Raw genomic sequence first — 22,495 nt, forward strand, 5'->3', positions numbered from 1 at the left:
GGTATTTACCGGTTCTCCAAACTACTCAAAATTTCTGCTACTGGTTCTCCAGAACTGGCCAGAAGCTACTGAATACTACCTCTGGGTCATTTTGGAGGTCTTCTAGTCCAACCCCCTGCTTAGGCAGGAAACCCTACACCACTTCAGACAAATGATTAAGTGTTGAGCAATTACTTTATACTTAAGCTGGGGAGATGCTTTTTTCCTCTCTCCCCACCCGACACCCCCAGTTTTAGTCCCTTATTGAAGAGAGATATTTCTGATAAATGCTACCGTGTTCCTTTCTGGAAACCAGGGCTGGTAAGTGCGGTATGTTCGGTCAATGCTAATCATTTTAGCCGCTCCTAAACGAAATCCGAGGCGCTTTGGACTGGAGTCCCCCCCCCCCACCAGTCAATCAAGCGCACTTAGAGAGGCGGGGGCGAAACAATAGCGCAAGTGCTTCGCCGCTATTCACCTCTTCGCTTGCCCTACTGACCGCGAAAGCTTCGCCCGCCTTGGTCTGCGTGAAACGAACTAGCGCAGATCAAAGCAGCTCTCGTCGGCTGCGGTGGGAGGGCGGGCGGGATTCCAGCCAGGATATCATTTAACTCGAGCACCGCGCTGTTTAAACCCATTGACTAAAAGGTTCAGTTGTGGTTTTCCAGCGCACCCGGCGGCCACCTAATCCATTTCTACGCGGGCAAACAGGGGGTCTTTTTCGCGGATTTCTTGGACTTGGACATCTTACCAGTTCCACGCCATTGTCAATAGCCAAAGGGACTGTGGGGATTTTAGTCCAGATGAGAAGAACACAAGGTCTCCTCCCCCGTGTTAGGGTTATTTTCTCCAGTGGCTCGCCAAAACCGAGAGCAAACAGATGCTGGGCACGTTCTTTGAATTGTGTCCAAAGGCTGCCTCCTCTCCGTCCCTGGATACTAACTGATACTTGTTCAGCAATAACGCGCGTTGGGTGTGTACACGTAAAAGTCTGGAACGCGGGGTGCATTAAATGCGCTTCCTTCCCTCCCTCTCTCCGTGCTGCCCTGCTTTTTAACGCGACCGCGCTCTGACTACTGCTAAAGACAAACCGGGCTCCGCATCTCAATTCAGTTCAGGAGGTTTAGGCAACGGCGATCCCAACAAGGAGCCAGAAGTAGTCTTTTGGGGGGGTCTGGGGAGGAGGGGGGGAGGAGAAAGCATCCCACATCTGCGCGTGCAGTTGGAAAAAGGGGGTGGGGCTTCGGCGGGATCGCTGGGCAAAAAAGCCACGCTCTTTTCGGATTGGCCTCCTTTGGGTGTGATGTCACGTCCGGCGGGGAAGCCTTGCCTTGTTGTGGAGCCGCCTCTTTCTGGTTCTGGCTGCGTTTGCAGGTGGTGGTGCTGCTGCCGGTGGTACTGCTGCTGCTGTTTCGTGCCGCCGCCGCCACCATCCGCGGAGTGTAGCGGAGTCATCCAGGCGCGCGCGCGCGCTACTCACTCCTGCCTGGGAGACCTGCGCTTAGTCCGGCCAGAGAAGAGCGCCTGGTGCCGCTTCTTCTCCATCAAACTTCCCTCCCAGACTTATAACCGTTTCCCCACCTTTATTAACATCGTTCGGTTTCTCCACACTCTGGGCAGGATCTGAAACGTCTCCTTTAACTTTGCTTTTTTTTTAAACAAAAAACCAAAGGATTTTTAAAACAATAATAGTAATAATAATCACACATTGTATACAAAAGCTCCGTTTGGTGGTATTTTTTTCTTCTCCTATGCAACCTCCCTCTTTCTCCATTTCTGTTTGGAGCCGATCTCAGGAGCCGGCACGCGAATTCCCTTCGCCGGGATCTTCTTTTTGAGAGTGGCCGTCGTGCGTTATATACCGAAGTTCAGCCTCTCCCCACCTTTCACCTCTTGGCTTTGGAAAGCGCGCCCCTTGGCCGCCTCTTCCCTGTCTGGAAGTGGCCTGACCCCCACCGCTGACTTGGCCACCTTGTGCGCTGCGCGCTGTGATTGTATTGTTCGCCGCCTCCTCCTGAAGGGTTTGCTTGTTGCCAGCGGGGGAGAAAAAGGAAGGCATCCGAAGGGAGGGATGCCCAGCGGAAGGAGGGGTTGAGCGATCACCTCCCAGCCACCAGCAAGAGCTCTTGAAAAGAGAGTACCGAGCGACACGCGGAGACCGGCGGGACGCTGCTCCTCTATTATTATTATTATTTTCCTCCCGCGACGGCTGCAGGTTGCTTTTAGGCAAGGGATTGGGGCACGCGGCAAGGATGCGTTTCTTCCCGGAGGGATTTTGGCTACTGTGTGTCGCCGCGACCTGTTCGGCCAGGAGTGAAGGTGGCAACAAGGCGAGGAGCTGCTCTGAGCTCCGGCAACTCTATGGAGCCAAAGGATTCAGCCCGAACGTGGTTCCCCAGGCGGAGATCTCTGGTGAGTAAGCTGCCTTTTGCGCCGTTTCTCCTTCTCCCCTCCGCCCCCGCCCGGCTTCTGCAAGGCGAACAAAGGGATTTCTAGCCGCTTTAACGGGAAAGCCTGCCGCCCACTTCCAATCGCCTGAGGAGAGACTGAGATGATCCTGGGGTGCCGGGTTCAGGCAGGCGGATTGAGGGGTCGGGAAGCCTACTTGAAAAGAAAAGTGGGGGTGGGGGGATGAGAACAAATCGATCTCAGCAGCTGAGCCTTCGCTAATGGGGAGGAAAAGTCTTCGTGCTTGGGCCAAGTGCGGTTTAAATGCAAGCACGGCTGGGATGAGGAATCAAGCTTTTAGATGTGACTTGAAGAACGTCCAGGGTATTTTTAAGAGCTTATGCCACGAACAGTGTCCCCGTTCATTTAAGAGGTCCGGTTTGGATCTTTACATTCCCTGGGGTTTTACATAAAGGGGGCTGATTGTAGTGCATAGATGCTATTCTAACCAGTTTGGGTCCATTTAAAAAAAATGTTAACATCTCTAGCTTGGCTCTGGAAAGGATGGAGGAACTTCACACCATCTCCCACTTTATTGGGCAATGCTTTTTTCCCCCTTTTGAATAAACCCAGTTTTGGCAGTACTCTGTTAACTTTCTGAAATTGCAGGGTTAGTAACCACTATCCTTCCCCAGGATCAGGGAGGGTTCTAAAAGTGGTTCTAAATCGTCTGGACTGCCAGGAAGTTTAATATGTGGGTAGCCTGTTCTTCCAAAACAGCTTTTGCTGAGGACTAGTTTTGAAGCCAAGACTGAAATCTGTGGAAACGCCTGTGTCAAATGTTTCCTTTAAATCTAGAGCTTGTGACTTTTGCTCACATTTAAGACTGCTTCTGTCTCAAAAATGTATATTTTGAATTATATCTACCAGGAAGAGATTTTCTTATTTCTTCCCATTCTCCTACCACTCTCTGGTGCATGATGTGTGTGTGTGTGTGTTTGTGTGTGTGTGTGATTTGATGGTATAGTTTTAAAAATAAAACCCTGGTCATAGCATGTGGCCATAATGCTTGAGAAAATTGGAGTCAGGAGTCTAGTAGTGGATAGTGAGAAAAGTTTTGATTGGTTACAAAGCTAGAGAATGCCATAAGATAATAAGAGGGTATGTTTCATCCCAATTGGGGAAGATTAAAGACCAGCTGACATTTTTTTTAAAGACACAAATACTAGGTTGTTTGAAATCTGTAGTTGAAGATTGCAAGAACTCCCTCTTCAAGCTTATTGATTAATATAATTTGACTATCTTTCTTTCTTTCTGCACTTCCCCTTTTTTGCAGTTCTCATAGTTACAGAAATTTATACATTGAAAAAATCATTCTTGCTAGCATTTAAGAAACTTTTTTTAGTGAAACTCAGCAGCAGATTACTTCAGAATAAGGATGACATTGATCGGTCAGTTATACATTGTTTGCATAGAAATAGATTTATGTGGTACTTAGTTCTAAATAAATTATAATATAGTGGGTCACTTTTGATTGCTACAGTTTTTAGGCATTGAGTGCTGGCTAGTAGATTATACAGAAGCGTCTTCATTTGTTTGAGCTTAGATTCAGATCAAACTGAAGTTCTAAATCTAAATCTGTTTGCTTCTCATATTGGACTGAACTGCCCCCTACAGAATGATTTCAGTTGTCTGATGCATCATCATTTACTGTAATACTGGATCTCCTCAGTTTTGAAATATTCTTAACTATTTTATAAGCCTTATATTAACTATTTTATAAGCCTTTACAAGGAGTAAAGATCTTATGGGGCACTTGAATAAATGCTGACTTTTCTTTTTAACTTTCTGCAGTGAAGATATTGATTGCTGTATGAAATTGTAATCTTGTGCAAAATGCTTGGGAGAAAGTTGCTTAAAAGTCTGTAGTAAAGTAAACATGCTTAGGTTAGGCTTACTGCCCTGCAGCTTGCCACATGGAATAAGTACAACTTCCAATAGTTAAAATAGTGTCCTTTGTTTCTTAGCTATATTCAGAAATGAAAACTCTAACTAAAAATTGAATTCATGTATTTTATTTGTTTAAAAAGTTGGGCTGGTGATATGTTGGTAGTGTTAAGAGAAAACATTTGGATGCTTCACTTATCACTATGTCTTTGCTATTTAGTGAGAGGGTTCATATTTATTTATTTATTTACTTGAAATAGTTGTGTGGCTGTCAAAGTGGCTCACTGTGGCTTACATTAAATTCAATAGAACCCAAGAGAAAGACTACAAAATCACAATACGTAAATATAATGATAACATAATAGAATGGTGATCCAAACAGAAATAATCAACTACACCAGTTTTTGCTAGCAGATTGACTCTGTAATGATCAATAATATTTAAAACACACATATTTTTTCTGAATATGGATTTGGTTTTAAACTTAAGAGAGACTGCAATCGATATATGGGTGTAAATCCTTTGAGCTTTGAGCTTTTAAAGTACAGAAATATGTCTACAGGTTTGTGACCACTCCTCTTTTCATTCTGGACTCAGCAAACCAAACCATTCATCATCACCACCACCACCAAAGCTATGAAGTAGTGTGGCTTATCTATAGCCTAAGTTAATTTGATTGATTTCTCCAATGTCCTTCCTCATATTCCTGCAGGCAACATATAGAAATAAGCCATCCAAAGTAACTTCAACAGGGAGATGGGTGGCATATAAATGTAATTAACAAACAAACAAATTTAGTCAGATCTTTTATTATTTTATTCACTCAAAAAAGCCTTATGTTAAGAGAGTATGTTTGGTTCAAAGTTACCCATCAATGTCTACGTCCAAAGTCTTCACTAGCGTATTGGTCCTCCATATTACACTGGTGAAATTAACCTCTATATGTCTGATGACATTCCCAGTTCTCAAAAATTCAACCTCTACTTAGTTGATTGCTCTGAGAAAAAAGAAAAGAGATGAGAGCTTAATGCCTGGGGTGCTTAGAAAAAATAATGTTGAGCCTGCTTACTTGGGACATTGCCATGGTAAAAATTATAACACTGAAAGAAAGACATGAGAAAGATTGCCAGCAACTGGAGAAGGCAGGAGAGTTAATGGAAGGGAACCTTATCTAGAGGTGAACTCTGCTTACGCTTGTATTTAATACTGCTTTCTCTTATACTTTAAAAGCCTTTGAAGCCATCATAATTCATAACATGAGTCTGAAAAATGTAAACAGAATATACATTATATGTACATAACATAGTAAGGCAGAATAACTAATATAGCCCCTTTGTCATCCATAAATTTATCTGATTCACTTCATTTTAATGTTAACAAATCCATTTTTAACAATGGGAAATGACATGCTACAGGACTACAGACTCCCCCAGCATTGTTTATAAGCCTACTTCTGGGTTGTGCATAGGCCCCCTAACAAGATCTGGCATGTTCAAAAGCCAAGTGCCTGAGACTAGATTAGTCCATTACAATAAATAACAGAATAACAGAGGTGCCAACCATTACCTCCACTGAGATACAAATGGCTCTCAGTCCAGTGGAATATTAAGGCAGGAGAGCATAATTGGTATCCAAGGTATACAGCAATGTAAGTATCTTATCAGAGCTATGTCCTTGAATCTCTGGCTATAAGCATTGTGGTTCAAGTATCAGACTGAGTGAAGGCACAGAAAAAGACAAACATAATGGAAATGAAGCAGAAAAAAAAGAATGGAAGCATGCTTTGCTATAAACCATCTGCTTATAGCACTGCCAGCTGTGTGCTTAAAAGGAAAGTCTTCAAGTAGCTGATTGGTGGTTGTCACATGCACATCAAATTGGTAAGAACATGGATGTCCAACCTTTTGGCTCTCATTGAATAAAGAGAGTTCTGGGATGCATATAAAATATACAATATAGTTATTGCATATAAATCACAAAATAATGTTAAAAGTTTATGATCTTGTAGGGCTGCGCTACTAACTGTCCAGAACCTCATGTGGTCCATGAGCCTTGATTACCCTTGGTTTGGGTAAGAATAAAGACTATAGAAAGTCATATTTATGTTGTGCTAATATCAGTTTAGTATTAACACAGATTTCGCCAAGTTTTGCTGGAGAATATGATTTAGACAGTGAGAGAATTGTCATGGATTTTATAATGGGAATTGCTGATGTTCATAACTGGAAAACCTACAAGTAAATACTCTTACGTTACAAAGAGCTCTCTTCACAGTCAATTCTGTTTTCTTGTTTTTTAACTTATTTGTTCCTTGCAGAGACATCTTTCATATTCCCCTGCCTTTCCTGTAAATCTTTCTCTACTGATATAGTTTATTTCCACATTAGTGGACATTTTGCAAATATTATATCTTGCTTTAATGGAATTCGAGACAAACTATCCTTTAGTTTGAAAAATATAGTGATCTTTCTTACTTCATGCCTCAACTTATAATTAGACACTCCATGGAGATACTATTACCAGTTTGTTTGTTTTCTGCTACCCAACTCCAGTATTTATATAGAAAAAGAATTGGCAGTAGATTGCCACTGTACAAATATATTGATAATTAATAGCTCCTCCTGTTCTGTTTATTTTTCTGTTTTTTCAATTGCCTGGTAATTGAATGTGATTATATATGAACATTTTTCTTTGATTTCAACTTGTTTGTTTGTTTGTTTTGTTTTTATTGGATTTATATGCCGCCCTTCTCCCAAAGGACTCAGGGCGGCGTACAACATTAAAAAACACACATCCCAAAAGTTAAAAAGAAATTAAATACATATCCAAAAAACCCAAACCGAATTTATAAGACAATACATTTAAAAATGAGTTAAAATTAACAGGCCTGTTAATTGGGCTGCAACTGAGTTGGTGCAGAATATGTAGAGAGGTACTATACCTCTAGATATGGTGTACAGCAGGAATGTCAAACTCAGCCCACAGGGTACTTAGATCTGGTCCATGGGGCTGCCCTGGAAACAGCAAAGCACTGGGCCCATGGCTCCCTAGCTCCATTTTCACTGGCAAAATGCTTGAACCACCACATTGTCCCCAATACAAGTGACAACGAGCTGGCCACGCCCACCTGCTCCCCAAGGTCAAACACAAGCCAGATGTGGCTCGCAATGAAATCAAGTTTGACATGCTTAGTGTTCAGATTGGGTTATCAAGCTGCAAATTGGACACTCAGGCTACTTTTGTTCAAAATAGTAAAACAAGAAGAGAACCTCAACAGTTGTACCAGTAGAATTTTTTTAAAGTCCCATTTCTTTCTAAATTGTGCTTTTGGTTAAGTTGTAAGCCAAAGAGAAAGCCCGAGAAAGGAATTGATAGAAAATGAAAAAAAAAATAGAATTACAATTAATGTAATAAGGTGATCTATTTTATTACGGTTATGAAATAATCAAAGGCTGATTTGTTACTGCTGGAGGCAAAATGATAAAGCAGTTAAGTTATCAGCTGTTTTGGTATTAAACGGGCTTACTTTATTAATAAATAAATATTAATTTTATTATTAATAAAATTTATTTATTTTTATAAGGTAAGATACAGTTGGTTATCTCATTTTTTAATCTTTATTTACTTCAATTTCTTTATAATATAAGGCGTGATTGTATAAAATCAAATGCTTGCCGTACTTCTACTGCAAATTCTGTGGCTTTCTTCAAACAAATTTAAGGATTGGCCCCCGAAGGATGTGATGAATTTTTTTTTTTAATGCGCCATCTTATTTTAGTAAAAATAAAAATGGATTCAAAAATAATCAGGCTGAGGTTAAAGGCACCACTCTATAAACCAGAAGACTATTAGTTCTATTCTTGCCTTAGGCACAGAGCCAGTAGGGTGTCCTTGGATCAGTTATTTATCTTAGACCTAGAAGGGAAGTAGTAGCAAGGCCCTTCCAAAATCTTGCCAACAAAACTGCAGGGAATGTCTAGGCCAGGGGTGTCAAATTCAAGGCCTGGATGCGTCACACACTGGCCACACCCTGATGGTTGCACAGGCAAGGTTTATACAGTATTGACTTTTTGCTTCACTATGTAAGTGGCTACCCTACCATTTAAATGAACTGGGCTGTTTTTTGTTTGTTTGTTTTTTTGCTTTGCTCATAACAAAGCTTTAGAGTCAAAGAGGCACTTGCAGGTAAGAGAATTATTCTACATGATGTAACATAGGAATCAGCAGCAAAATGCCTTCAAATACCGAGCTACTGCAATGCATCTGAGTGCTGTACATACAATTTCAATATTAAATAAAAATAACGTCAGAAAATGAATTCTGGGACTGAAATAGATGGAGAGTGGGCTTCCCCCAGAATTCTATAACCATTTTTTAAAATAAAGTTGTAAAATATTGAGTGTAGATATATTAATTGACCAAAACCACTTTTTCAATTTTACTTTTATACTGTACATGTTGAATTTTGAAACACATACAGCTAGAATTTAATGTTTAATTTAATTTATTCTAGATAAGTTGCAATTTGTGCTGGAGAATGGAGGAAATCATTCAGTTTTCCCACCATCAGTTGGTGCCCATGACCATGTACCGTGTAATATTGAAATTCACCTGAGATGTTTCTGTCCTTATGTTTAAGCTTCATCTTTTCTTTTGCATTTGATTCCTTCCTGCCCTGCAAAGCAAGATGTACCTGCTGAGATTCAGGATGCAAACATGTGCCTGCTGAGATTTAGAGTATAAACGCTATTGAACCAGTGGACTAAAACAAGAATAATATTTGGTTACAGATTACTTGTCTTCTGAGGCAGTGATACAGGAGAGGATAAAGGCAAAGCAATTTAGACTGCCCTCATGACCACTGACCACTATGCTCATACAGATGTTTCTACTTTGGAGTCAAGTGAGCATTTCTGAGGCAAAATTTGCCTTGACAAAGCATATTGATTGCCTCTAAGCTTTTTTCTTGTCTCTTACCTTTTGATACTTAAAAGATGTTGAAGAAACTTCTGTATGACCATAGTGCTGATTTTTGTGGCTCCTGGAGAATTCTAAGAACACAAATTGTTCAAACTTATTAACCATATGATATTGTGCACAATATATACTTAAGTAAATTAAAATTTGGGTCGATAGTGCTTATTTATTTATCAAATTTAGACACCTTACAGGGTGACTTATGCTGAGAAGGAAGCTGATTTTGGATCTTATTATTCCAAGCGGAGAACTGTTTGATTTTTGCTTTTATTTCACTTTAATATGTGATCTACATTGAAGGCTGCTCCTGTGAATTGGAAGACCATTTTTGATACTTCGGAGATCTTTTCCATTAAATTTATGAAAATTTAATGCAAATTTATGCACATTAATGTGAGGCAACATTTTCTTTTGTCAGTGTAAGTTCAGTGAGTTAAATCATCTCTTTTTATTGTTAGTGGTGGTATAAAGGGAAGATGGGTATATGTCAGTATTATTTATCAATACATTACAGTATTTAGAGCTAACTATCCCACAACCATCTCTTCTTTTTCCATTGTGGGAGGGGGAGTCGTCACGTGTGGGTATTCTCACAGCCTGATTGGTCCAAAGACTGAGAGCAAACGCTTAAATACTCCTGTCCTTCCTTTCCTTCCCAGTTCCTCTCAGTCTTTTTTGGTCCAATCACTTGAGAATTTGTAAGTAGATAATTGATTTAGTAGTTCCTGGATTTCCGTTATCTAATTTGGTCTGGATTTGGCTAATTGGGCATTTTAAAACTTTTTGTACTTAAAATTAAAGTTTATAAGTTTGCTGCTGCTGTCCAGGGGGCAGGCTTCTGCCTCGGGACGGTCTGGGGGAGCCCCTTGGGGATCCAGATCTCCCATCTGTAAGCACGGAGCCTAGCCCGACCCCCGGGGCTGCGGGGGTGCCGGCTCTCGAGCAGCTGCAGCCTCGCCGACCGTCCTCGTTAAAGAGGAAAATTTCGGCTCCACGAGGCTTTTGGGCAGCGAGAGAAGCCGCCGATCGCTGGAAGCGGCGGTTTTTTGCCCGGGTGCGATCTTTGGTGTGTGAGAAGGGCGAGCGAAGGGGGAGTGTGCGCGGGCCTGCCGTGGGTCCCCGGAGAGCCGCCTAGCCGTCGCCGCTGCTACTGGAGGCCGGGAGAGCCGGGCCGCGCGGGTTTTTTTTGACGAATTTTGCCACGCTGGAGTCCCGGCGGCCATGTTGGATCGCGCCATGTGCGCGATGATCCCGCCACGTTTGGAGGCCTACTGGGGGCCTGGTTGGAGGCCGGCGGCTTAGCAGCATGGGTCCAGGCTCTGGTAGGGCCTACAGCGGCCTTCTCTCTACAATCGCCAAAGCTCCAGGACACGTGAGTGTGGGCGTTGAGCTGAACGCGTCTATTCCCCAGGGCCGAGCCCCAGGCCCGGCGCGAAGGGGAACAAGTGAGGGGGGGCCGGGGTTCCCTCGGTTAATCCAGGGGCGGGCCCAGCGATCTTCCAGGGCCTCCACCGGGTGGAGACTAGGAGCCACAGAGCTTGGGAGAGGGCCTTTTCTGGGACTGGATGGCAGGTCAGATCTGCGGGGAGGGGCTCTGCCAGCAGGCCTCGTCTACCCGATCGAAACTTTCCCCTCCTAGAGGCTCCAGCCCTTTTTTCCTCCTGTCTGCCGCCCAGGTTCCACAAGTATTTGGCCTGTTTGAGGTGGCTCAGTGGCTAAGGCACTGAGCTTGTTGATCAGGAAGGTCGATGTTGGGCGGTTCAAATCCCTAGTACAGGACTCCTGGGTGAGCAGGGGGTTGGACTAGGTGACCTCCAGGGCCCCTTCTACCCCTACAGGCGGGGGTGATCCAGTTCTTCTTCCCCCTCTGTCTCTCTCCAGGGTTGGAGTGGTTTTTCACGCAGGTTGGCTCCCCTAGGCCTAACCTGGGCCTGTAGAGGGGGGGGAGGTTTAGATCACCCCCCCAGAGGCTTGGAGCCTCGGTTGTCTGCCATTGTTAGGGCGTCACCCAGGGGGATAGGGGCTCACTCCACGCTATATCTCGGTGTAGAGCATTGGGCCCGTTTATGGTAAGCGAGACCTCGGCCATGGGGGAGGGGTCTCTCCAGGAGGTGGGGTTCTCTGAGCATGTCATGAGTTCCAGGGCCGAGAGTCCTCCACCCATGGGGTTTTCTTTCCTCCGGCCATGCTCTAGGTCATTCTGAGCGAGGCTAGAAAGACCTCCTTGTGCGCACGGGTGACCCTACAGTCCCATCACCCAGGGACCCTGATTTGGCTGTGGCGAACTCAGCCACAACAGGGAAGAGTCCAGACCCTCCTTTCTCATGGAGGTACTGCCCCATCAGTTGTTTTCGCCACTGCGATTATTTCTATCCCTGGGGATAATGATAACCAACTCTATAAGGGTGAACAGGCCTTTCAAAGGCCATTCGTCTGCCCTCCATTGACGGTCCGGTGGTCTCCCTGGTCTTCCTCCCCAGTGGGGTCTGGGGACGCAGCGGATGAGTGGAAGCCCGGAGTTGTGAGGGCGGGACTTATCTGCGGGAGGTTTAATGCCACGGCTTGGAACTCTAATTCGGCGGCCGAGGCTTCATGTTCGACCGAGCTCAAGTCGTTTGACTTCCCCAGCTCCTGGATCGCGTTCCGATCCTGAACGAACGGTAACATCGGGGCCTTTGAAATTTTTTGCTGCCACCGCATCTTAGCGGACGCAACTTTGGTCTCAGTGAAGTTCGCGTCCAGCGCCTCGACCACCTCGGCTTCTTCCCGCTGCCGTTTGGGGCTCCGTAATATAATCTGGCGGCTGTCCCTTTCAGGGGCTCCAACCTTTGGGGCGGTTCTGATCCAATTCTTGTCGAAACGAGATTCTAAGTTGGTCATCAACAACGCTCCCTTCTTCTTGGTCTGACAGGCAGTTTCGCGGCAGCCCTATCAGGACCGGGGTAGGTTCCAAAATCAGGCCGGGCGGCCTCTTTGTGGGGCGGCGGGCGCCCGTACCGCAGAGGTGGTGACTCAATCCCGGGTCGTCCCGTAGGCGGCCGCCTAGATTGCTATGCGGATCGCTGGGGCGGTTCACGGCCGACTCTTGGGTAGAGCCCTCGGTGCGCCAGGGCCTCAGGTTAGAGTCTCTCCACATTCCCGATCCGTTCAGGTCGTTCCCTCCGTCGCGGAGCCTGGAGTGCCGCCGCCTGGGGGTTCAGACAGTCAATCCTCTCCTGGACATTTGGTCAGGGGTGTTGGTTCCCCGGTCGTACAGGGGACTGGGGCGCTGCTCCGCCCGGGTTTGTGGTTCCGAGAAGTTTGGAGAGTAGGCGAGCTCTTCTGTATCTCAAATGTCTGAACCGTTTTCTTGGTGTACTAACGTTTTCAAGATGTCTTCACTCTGGTCTATCCTTCAGGGCATCAGGGGAGGGGCTTCCTGGCATCAGTAGACCTCACGGAGGCCTATCTTCGCCTACCGACCTCCCGTCTCCGCAGGCTCTTACGGTTCTCGCACGGGAACCTACATCATCTGTACAGGACTTTTCCCTTTGGGCCTGGCCTCGGGCCCCCGCACCTTCACGAAGGTGCTGGTGACGCGGGCGACCCTCTTCGGGCCATCCCAGTGAGGCTTCATGTTAACTGGACGAGGCCTGAGCCCAGGCGGGTCTCTTCCGCAGGCGATTTCAGGCCTTCGGCTCACAGTACGGATTCTTCATCCTAGGGTTCTCAGCAAACTTTCCCAAGAGCCCTCTGCCCTCCTCCGCTCGCATCCTTCCTCTGGAGTCGCCGTTAGATTCGGAGGAGGGGGTGGTGCGCCTTCCTCAGGTCAGTCAGGTCGGGTGGCGCCAGTTAGCGGAAAGGGTCCGCGTATGTCGGGCCTTCTCTGTGCTCACGTTTTTTTACAGTTACCGGGCCGGACGGTGTCATTCTTAGGAAGGGTACCGGGGGTCCGGGCTCCACCTCCACCCCTTGCGGTGGGAGCTCATTCCGTTCCGGGGGACCGGATGGGCGACTCTTCCGTACGTTCCGCCCCCCGGCGGGGATACAGACGCCCCTGCAGTGGAGGTCGTCACGGGCCATCCGGTGGGGCTGTTGTCGGAGAACAGGAAGGAGTGTCAGTCGCCACTACCGCGTGCCTGTTCCCTCCTGGTTCAGGACAGGTGGACCCAGGCAGTCCTCCAGCTCAATATATATTGACTAGAGCTGAAGGCGGCCGTTCTCGGCCTCCCACACTCCCAGTCCTCGGTGAAGGGCCGGCGCGTGTTCCTCTGACGGTCTATGTGTCCGCCCAGGCTCACATCAATCATCGGGGGGGGACACGGTCTCGGGCGCTCTGGCGGGAGGCTCTGCGGCCGGGCACCTGGGGGTGAGAGGCTCCTATTGACCTTGGTCGCGGAGCACATCTCTGACCTCTCCAACCGTCAGGCGGAGTGGCTGAGTCGAGCCGCTCTGGTCGACGGCGAGTGGCAGATCCTCCGGACCTCTCCGGGGGATTGGCCGGCGGTTTGAGGTGCTTCTGGTGGATCTCTTCGCGTCTCCGACGTACACGCATCTGTCCCGGTGCTTCACTCGTTTGTCAGTACCGGGGAGCGGAGGGACCGGACGCTCCCATGGGGGGGCCGGCGGGCCTCATTACCCCTTTCCCCTAACTCCGTTACTCCTGGGGGTTATCAGGAAGGTGATGACGGGGAGGGCTCTGGTCGTAGGGGTGATCCTCTTTGGCCAGGCGACCTTGGTTGCAGATCTCACCCATTTACCGGTGGCCCCTCCGTGGAGGATTCCACGGGAGGTGGTGATCTGGCGCCGAGGGGTCCTGGTCCCCGGGGTCCAGTGGCGCCACCTGTTCGCATGGTTGTTGAACGGGGTTGCTGAGGTCGACTCGACAGTCCTCGGGGGTCATCCGCACTATCGAGGCCTCCAGGCGTCCGTCCACACGTCGTATCTTCGAATCAACTTGGGACGCGTTCGTGAGGTGATACTCCCACCATCAGATCTCTCCGACTAGGGCCTCCATTCCTAAGGTCTTCGATTTCTTGCAAGGGGCTTAGAGAACGGTCTCTCACAACACCTTGCGGCGTCAGGTGGCCGCTCTATCGTCAGTTCTCGGGGGAGTGGGCTCCCCTTCGCTAGCTCATTTTCCCCTGGTCAAGAGGTTTCTCAAGGGGGCGGCTAATCTCCGGCCTCCCCCTGTCCACAGGTTCCCCACGTGGGACCTGCCCCTGGTCCTCAGAGCCTAACGGGGGCCCGTTCGAGCCGCTTAGGTCGGTTCATCTCAGGTTCTTGTCCCTTAAGGTAGTTTTTCTTGTGGCGATTACTTCCACCGGGCGTGTCTCGGAGTTGGGCGCCTTATCATCCAAAGATGTTCTCTGACTTTTTCATCCGGATAGGGTTGTGCTTCGGCTTGACCCTACCTTTCTTCCGATGGTAAGCACTCCGTTTCACAGGGCCCAGGAGGTTGTTCTCCCGGACTTTGTCCGGGTCCCTTTTCAGATAGGGAACGGCTCGGGCACCGTTCTTGATGTTCGTCGAGCCTTGCGCATTTTCCTCCGGCGGACGGCTGATTTCCGCAGGTCGGAGGCCTTATTGGTGTCCTTTCAACCTAGGACCTTGGGCGCTAGGGTGTCTTCAGCCACTATTGGCCATTGGCTGAGTCAAGCCATCCAAGAGGCGTATGCGGCAGCAGGGCGTTCCGTTCCTTCAGGGATAACGGCCCACCCCACTAGAAGTGCCGCGACTACGGTGGTGTGGGCCACTAGGGCCCCCCTTGAGGTCATCTGTCGGGCCGCCACTTGGCCGTCCCCGACGCCATTTATCGGACATTATCGTCTGGGTTTGTTCGCTTCGGCGGATGCGGCCTTTGGGAGAAGGGTGTTACAAAGGGTGGTAGCAGATACTCCCCTTGGGCCATAGTTTTTGGATTGAGTATCCCCCCCTTGGGACTGGGCTTTGGTATGTCCCACACGTGACGACTCCCCCTCCCACAATGGAAAAAGAACGTTGGTCTTACCTGAACGTGTCTTTTCATTGTGGTAGGGGGAGTCGTCACGACCCGCCCTTATTGATGTTGGGGCCAAGGGGAGCCCGGGGTCCTCCTGGGGGGGGAGTTTGTGTTGTGTGTGTTTTGTCGTTGCAGTTCTGCTGTTCGCCTTCGAGGAACTGGGAAGGAAAGGAAGGACAGGAGTATTTAAGCGTTTGCTCTCTGTCTTTGGACCAATCAGGCTGTGAGAATACCCACACGTGACGACTCCCCCTACCACAATGAAAAGACACGTTCAGATAAGACCAACGTTCTTTCTCCTAATTAATATGTAATGTGTTTTTTGAGCATGAATTTAGATATCATATAATCATATCTATGTCATTATAAATATAAATGTATAGCAAATGACAAATGATCATGCCCATCCATTTCATTTTTGTATGGTTTTACTTAGAAGTAAAAATATCAAGACTAGGACGATGCCCATATTGTTTCAAATGAGTGATGTATTACTCGTCCGTCCCCCTCTACAGATGTCTATCCATGGACAACTGGCATCCTAGGGTTATTTTTATAATATTAATTATGTTAATTATGCTTCACCTAAAGCCGTGATGGCGAACCTATGGCACACATGCCAGAGGTGGCACACAGAGCCCTGTGTTCAGCTCTCTATCGCGTCCCAGCTAAGCACTACATGGTGTTTCGTTCATGAGCTTCTGTTTTGCTTGCCACTCTGTTGGTGTTGGGATGCCCTGCCTCCCGCTAATGTTCTCCTGATCTTCAGGTCTCTGCTGCGCATGCTGCATGTCCCACATGTGTGCACACATGACCACACACGCACCTTTCAGTTTGGGCATGCACCTGTGCACAGTTTGGGCACTTGGTGTCTAAAAGGTTCACCATTACTGACCCAAAGTATCACATATTTCAAATAGCTTTTCATAAATGTAAAGATTATGCTGTGTTTGTTAAATCATATTTCTACGCTCTTTAAAAATAACCGAGAACAATGTTTCACAGCAGCACTTCTATGCTGCTCTGAGGCGCGGTGTTAATAGTAGATAGATGCTTTGCTCATCTACTGGTCCAAAGCATTTCTATAGTTTAAAAAACCAAACATATACAGATCAATCAGAAACCTGTGCAAATTCCAGAGATTTTAGCAGTTACATAGGGTTGCATGTCAGGCTTAGATTTGCTCAATTTTCTTTGTCAAAATTTCCTTATTTCCATTTTTCTCATCAGTTTACAAGTTTTTGTATTTGTCCAAGGTCTACATTTTAGTATTTACTGCTTATAATGTGCCATTTTTTGTACATTATTTGAATTTCAAACTACGTTACAAAAGAGTAAAAATGCAACAGTTTGTCATATACTTTTATTCTGAATTATATATAAAAATGTAAGAATTTGTCAACTTAGAATGCAAAGTACATTCCTTCCCCTATCTAGGAGGGCTTTGCAGTCCTTAAAAATTGTAGTTCGGAGTTCTAAGAACACAAAAGAACATCTGATCATGATTATTTTTAATTCAAAATTTGAGACCAAAACTGTGTCTAAACGTATGCCTTCAGCCTTTTGGGGGGAATCGTCTTTTAAATAGCTGAAACTGCAGTTCTCTCAAGGAAACTATGAAATTCACTTACATCTTTTAAATTATTGGTGTAAAGCAATGACTCTGCTACAGAAAAGATTACTCCAAATGTGCTGGCTAAAACAAAAGCACCCATGCAAAGCTAAAATCAAATACATGCTGTCATAAGATAGTACAGATGATTCACACATATATATGTTTTTCCTGTTTGCAGTAATCTAGGAAGTGCTTCCCTTAAAATAAATGTGTGTGAAAGGGGGTCAGGCAATGGTGTTTCTTGAGCAATTGCATATCCTGCCTCACATACAGCATGTTTAGCTATGGCCTTTAATGTTATTTAATCAATCTGAAAAAGTACACTTAGAGAAAACTCTCACCCCTCTCTGGTTTCAATTAGTTCCTAGATGGAAGAGATCATGATACTTCTTACTATTTGCAGAAATGGGAAATGGAGGATTTATCCTGCTACTTATTTTCTTCCTTTGTAATGAAAAGTGTAGGGATCACATTTCTCCCAGAGTTGCTGAAGGGAAGTGAACATTAAACTAGTTTAATAATAATAATACTATTGTTTGCTTTCATACAATAACTTCAGCCAAAATAAAATTCTGCAACATCTGACTAAAATTGTTCTGTGTATAAAGGATCATGTGCTTGCCTGCATGATTTGTATTAAATGTTTTATCATATGAATACATGATATTATAGTAATTTTGTCTCAGTGTTTTATATACCAATTTATATGGAAGACTTATGACTTTCTTTTTAATCCCTGTCATCCTGAACACATTGTCATTCATTTTCTTAATATTTCTTAAGTATTAAGTGGTGCACTACTGTCAGACTCATTGCATAAAATGTTGATCCCCTCTAATGCGTAATAAACAGGTTGAACTATAGTTTACTTTAGTGCCTGCTCTTGCCATTTAAGTAATATACTGAATATTTAAATTTAGCAAATACAGTCTACAAATAGAAATTAATAAGTAGTCTGGTTATTGAAAAAAAATTGGAGGCATTTACATTTTATCTTTTCTTAAACTCTCAAAAGCAAGCCAAGTTGCTGAGCCATTCATAATGTTGCTTTGTTTCTTTTTTTTGATTATAAGGACCAAATTTTTCTGATCTATGCTCAGAGGTAAACTTTTCATAGTGCTGTGTCAGTGATGGATGTTGCTATGAGGTGCAAAGCATATTGCAGCAGTCAATCAGTCAGTATCATTGTTCCCATATTTCACTATTTATTCCTTCTTCGCTTGTTTTATTGTTTATTGTCAAAATGCGTCATCCGCTTTCTAGATTTCCTGAATATGCTAAGCCCCTAATGTTCTGATTTATGTATAAAAATATTTTTGTACTTTGTGGGATTCATTGCTCTCTGATATATAGTTGGTACTCTTTTGACCTAGAGAGGCAGGTCCGCCGGCGGCCTGCGGAGCTGGCAGCAGAGTCAGATAATGAGGAGGTTGGGGAGGAACATGGTCCAGTCCTGGAGTCTGTGGAAGGCTCAGATGAGAACTCTGCATTGGAGGCAGAGAGGGGGCAAGGCCATCTGGTAGTTACGTGCTGCCTCCTGGGTCTGACATCGGAGAGGCAGAAGAACAGCGGGAACCTGTTCCCAGTGTGCACATGCCCAGAGCTGCCAGAAGGCAAGAACAATTACGAAAACAGGGTCGACTTGGGAGTAAGGCTTGGAAATGTTTGGCTCCTCCCATAAGACATAAAGGGGAACGAATGGGATGTGAGCAATTAGTTCATCTGGTCTGTTCAAGTTTTGAGAAATTCTGTTTGACTCTGTGCTAAGTTTGGCCTTGAAAAACTAATTGGCAGTTAGGTCTCTGGCAGCATTTCAAGGGAGATAAGGAAGCCTTGGTCAGAAGACACACTTGGCGAATGAGTTGGCTGATGGGATGTGGACACACAAACCCTGTGATAACTGTTTTATTCCTTTTGAATATTTATATTTGGCCATTCGTAAAATGGTAAAAACATTTAGGTCATGTGGTGATCTGCTAAACAACTATCACAACTTATGACTGTAAGTCCCTTTTTGGGAGAGGGGGCGGTCTAGAAATCCAAGAAATAAATAAATAAATAAATAAATTGAAGAGCAGCTGTATATTAAAATGAGAAAAAAATATTTGAGCAAGTCAATACAATTAATATATAATAATAAAACAATCACAATTCTGAAATGCATAGTGAAATAAGTAATAATGATGTTTATTGGTTCCGAAATCTCAGGTCTTACGTTAGTGAGAAATGGCTAGACCTTGGTGATGAATATGCTTTGTGTAAGCTCACAGCAGAATTGCAATACTTTGAAAACAAAATGTTTCATTGTAATAAAATTTCAGACAGGGTTTTTTTTTATAAAAAAAGTAAAGCAATATTTTGACTAAATTGCCTTTTGTTGAGTCATTCCTTATTTTTCAAGAAGAATAGGTCATATAATTCTTATTTGTAAATTCCTAAATTACACTTCCTAAATTAAATATCAAGTATATTAAATACATTTCCTTTTTCTCAGTCATTCCTTTCTTTTCTGGAAGAATGTGCCATATTATTCTCTCTTGTAGATTATGTTTGGAGTTCCTCCTTTTCTAGTAAATAATGAGTAAATGTTTGGTCTGATGGGTTGATAATTGTTTTAAAGAAAATATATCTTACTACGGCATTCCTACATAAAATAGGATTTGTGTGATCCATGATTCTTACTGTTATAATCTAACCCCATTGGAATGTCTTAGATAAGTTCTCTTGTGATCCTCGGGCTCTTTGAAAGTTCAGCCAGTACAAAGCGAACACACCTTAAGAGCACCAAAAAGCTTGTCCGTGCATGAAAAGTGACTGAATAAGTAGGCTGGGTCAATAGTAGGCTGCAGCTTTCAGTAACAGACAGCAAAATTTTTAAAAGTAAAGCTACTGAATTACATAATATAGTTTAAATGCAGCAACATAATTCATCAGTCTTATTGATAGCGCCTGTGCAAGGCTTACTGAACAGATTTCTCTACAGTATTTATTTGTGTTTTGATAAGAAACAAGAAAGAACTTGTGAAAGTTTATCATACTAACTTTAAGCAAGCAAGCAAGCAGAATAGAACTGGAAAGGACCTTGGAGGTCTTCTAGTCCAACAACCTGCTCAAGCAGGAAACCCTATACCCGTGATGGTGAACCTATGGCACACAGACCCTTCTCTGCAGGCACGTCAGCCATCTCCCCAGCCCTGCTCCACCGTGCAAACGTGCATGCCTCCCGCCAGCCAGCTGGTCTTTGGGTCTCTGTTGTGCATGGGAGGGGGGCATGCGGGCGGCAGGGCACTTGCACAAGGGGGCACTTGCATTGCATTTTAGAGGCTTGCGCAGTGCTCCGCGCCCGATGTTGGGCCTAGAAAGCTGCCTGCACTAACCTGGAAGCAAAAAATGGGCAAGGGCAAGTGGGGTGCATGTGCGTGGAAGCAGGGGAGCGATGGGGGGTCACGGGCACATGCACGGGGGAACGGGCACATGTGGGAGGTCACACGCACATGTGCAGGAAGCGGGCCACATGCGTATTGTATTATAGGTGCAGGAACACGGGTGCACTGTCGCAGGCATGTTTTCGGCATACAACGACAAAAAGGTTAGCCATCATACCTATACCATTTGAGACAAGTTGATGTCCAATAGCTTCTTAAAAACTTCCAGTGATGAAGCACCCACAACCTCTGAAAGGAAGCTGTTCCACTGGTTAATGGTTCACACTGTTAGGAAGTTTCTCCTTAGTTCCAGGTTGCTTCTCTCCTGGATTAATATCCATCCATTGTTTCTTGTCTTGCTTTCTGGTGCTTTGAAAAATAAATTGACCCCCTTTTCTATGTGGCAACCCCTCAAATACTAGTATACTGTTATCATGCTTTCTCTTTAGTAGTGCTGACGTTTCTGAAACAGGTTTACTGGAACAATTCGATAGTTGTTATATGTGTGACCAGCCACATTGTATTGTGGACAAATGGTGGGAGTTCAGATTTTTGGTTTGCAAAAAAATGATGCTCCTTTACAGAACTGTGAAATAGAACATATTGAACAATTGAGCCAGTATATTTAAATGTTTATTTTAATATAATTGACTGATCCAAAATTGGACTAGACTGATTTGTGTTTGGGTGGGGTTAAGAGATAAGACCAAGTGTAATGCAGAAAGACAACGTTTAAATTTATGCCTATGTTTCCTGATCCAAACAAGATCCATAATGTCTTGTCAAGTTCTGCTTAATCTGTAGGAATAGCTTCTGAAATAGGCACTAATAATTTATGATTACTATTAAATTTGATGGGTGGCAATGACTGAGGTGAGGCAAGGCCCGACTAACACGGCTTTATTAAACACCTAACACAACAGCAACTCAGAACCCAAGATAAAGAACAGTTCCTGCTTGACAGCAATTTATATGCAGGCAGTCCTGCGGTTAACCAATCAGAGAACAGAGACTCTCCCGCTCTGGCACACATGCGCGTCTCAACCAATGGCGAGCCTCGGAGACGAAGCCACGACTCCGAGGCTAGGACATAACAATTACATTTGTTGTATTAAACTTTATTTTGGAAAGGACTTTTAAAATATATTATTCCTGGAGAGATATCTTTTTCTTCGTATCAGGTCTTTAAAGACTTTGCAAATGTATTGTTACCTCTTAATTAACCTTAACTTATTATCTGTAGGTGAGACTGTCAGTTTTGATTTTGCTGATTTTTCTTTCCATAAATAAACTTGGTTAGTCTGCTATTTATGAACTGAGAAGAAAAAGTTTTCCAGTAGAGTGGAGGGAGGGGTCACAGAAGGGTTATCACAGCCTGATTGGTCCATTTGACTGAGAGAAAACTTCTTAACCTTCGGCTTCTCCCGTTGGTTCCCAGTTTCCTCTCAGTCGGTCCAAGACTCAGGTTTGGTTCCTAGTAAGAGTGTTTTATGGTTTTCTAGTTAGTCAGTAGTAGACCCAGCAGGCCGCGCCATCTCAGGCAGGCGATGATAGGGCTGAACCCACTCCCCCTGTTAGGCCTCGGGCTTCTAGGCCTTCGGCAGAGGACAGACCTTCCAGAGCTCTGCAAAGGGATGAGCTCAGGCGCTCCAGGGCTATTGAGAAGGTCATCGAAAGAGCTGAGAAAAGACAGGCCCGGGATCCCAGGCCTAGATCCAGATCTCCACGCCCTGTGGCTTCCTGCCCTTCCCCATCTGTGGCCAGGGGGTTTAGCCCTTCCTCTTCCTCTGCTTCATCATGCAGATCTGATAGGAGTCAGGAGTGGGGGGGCCCTCGCTCTCCTTCGGTTTCCCTGGGGACTAGAGAGGCAGATAGGGAGGACCCGTTGGAAGGTACCTCTGCAGGTCCCGTTAGGGGCAGGAGATCCAGCAGAGCCCATGTGGCATCAGGCTATGATTCGGAGGGCAATCAGGAGGATCTAGAACACCTCCCTGAGAATCTCAAAAGGCTAATTTCTGCAGCCATTTCTAGGGGCATAGCCCAAAGAGACAGGCCTTACCATCACGCTAAGGTTACTCCTTTTAGTAGATCCAGATCTAGGGCTTCTTCCCCCTCTCTCATGAGTGAGGTCTCCTCTAGGGGGGAGGCACGGAGGGATGATTGGGGGTTTTCTGAGGAGGAGGA

At 45.2% G+C, this 22,495-nt stretch overlaps 1 protein-coding gene across 3 annotated transcripts in view; it reads left to right on the top strand.

The window, feature by feature from the left end:
- Positions 1-251: 251 nt before the first annotated feature.
- The window catches only part of GPC1 (glypican 1), a 223,017-nt gene continuing 200,773 nt past the window's right edge, over positions 252-22,495 (top strand). Inside the window, exons 1-2 of one of the 3 annotated variants that reach the window (XM_081954329.1) lie at positions 660-952; positions 2,195-2,391. In XM_081954329.1, the coding sequence (XP_081810455.1) occupies positions 783-952; positions 2,195-2,391 (367 nt within the window). In that variant the 5' untranslated portion in view covers positions 660-782. Of the gene's footprint in view, positions 301-659; positions 953-1,361; positions 2,392-22,495 lie in introns of those variants that run through there. The other 2 variants (XM_081954331.1, XM_081954330.1) reach the window with 2 other exon arrangements.

The sequence above is a fragment of the Natrix helvetica genome (assembly GCF_964273705.1).
Source record: "Natrix helvetica genome assembly, chromosome: 5".
Taxonomy (NCBI): Eukaryota; Metazoa; Chordata; class Lepidosauria; order Squamata; family Natricidae; genus Natrix; species Natrix helvetica.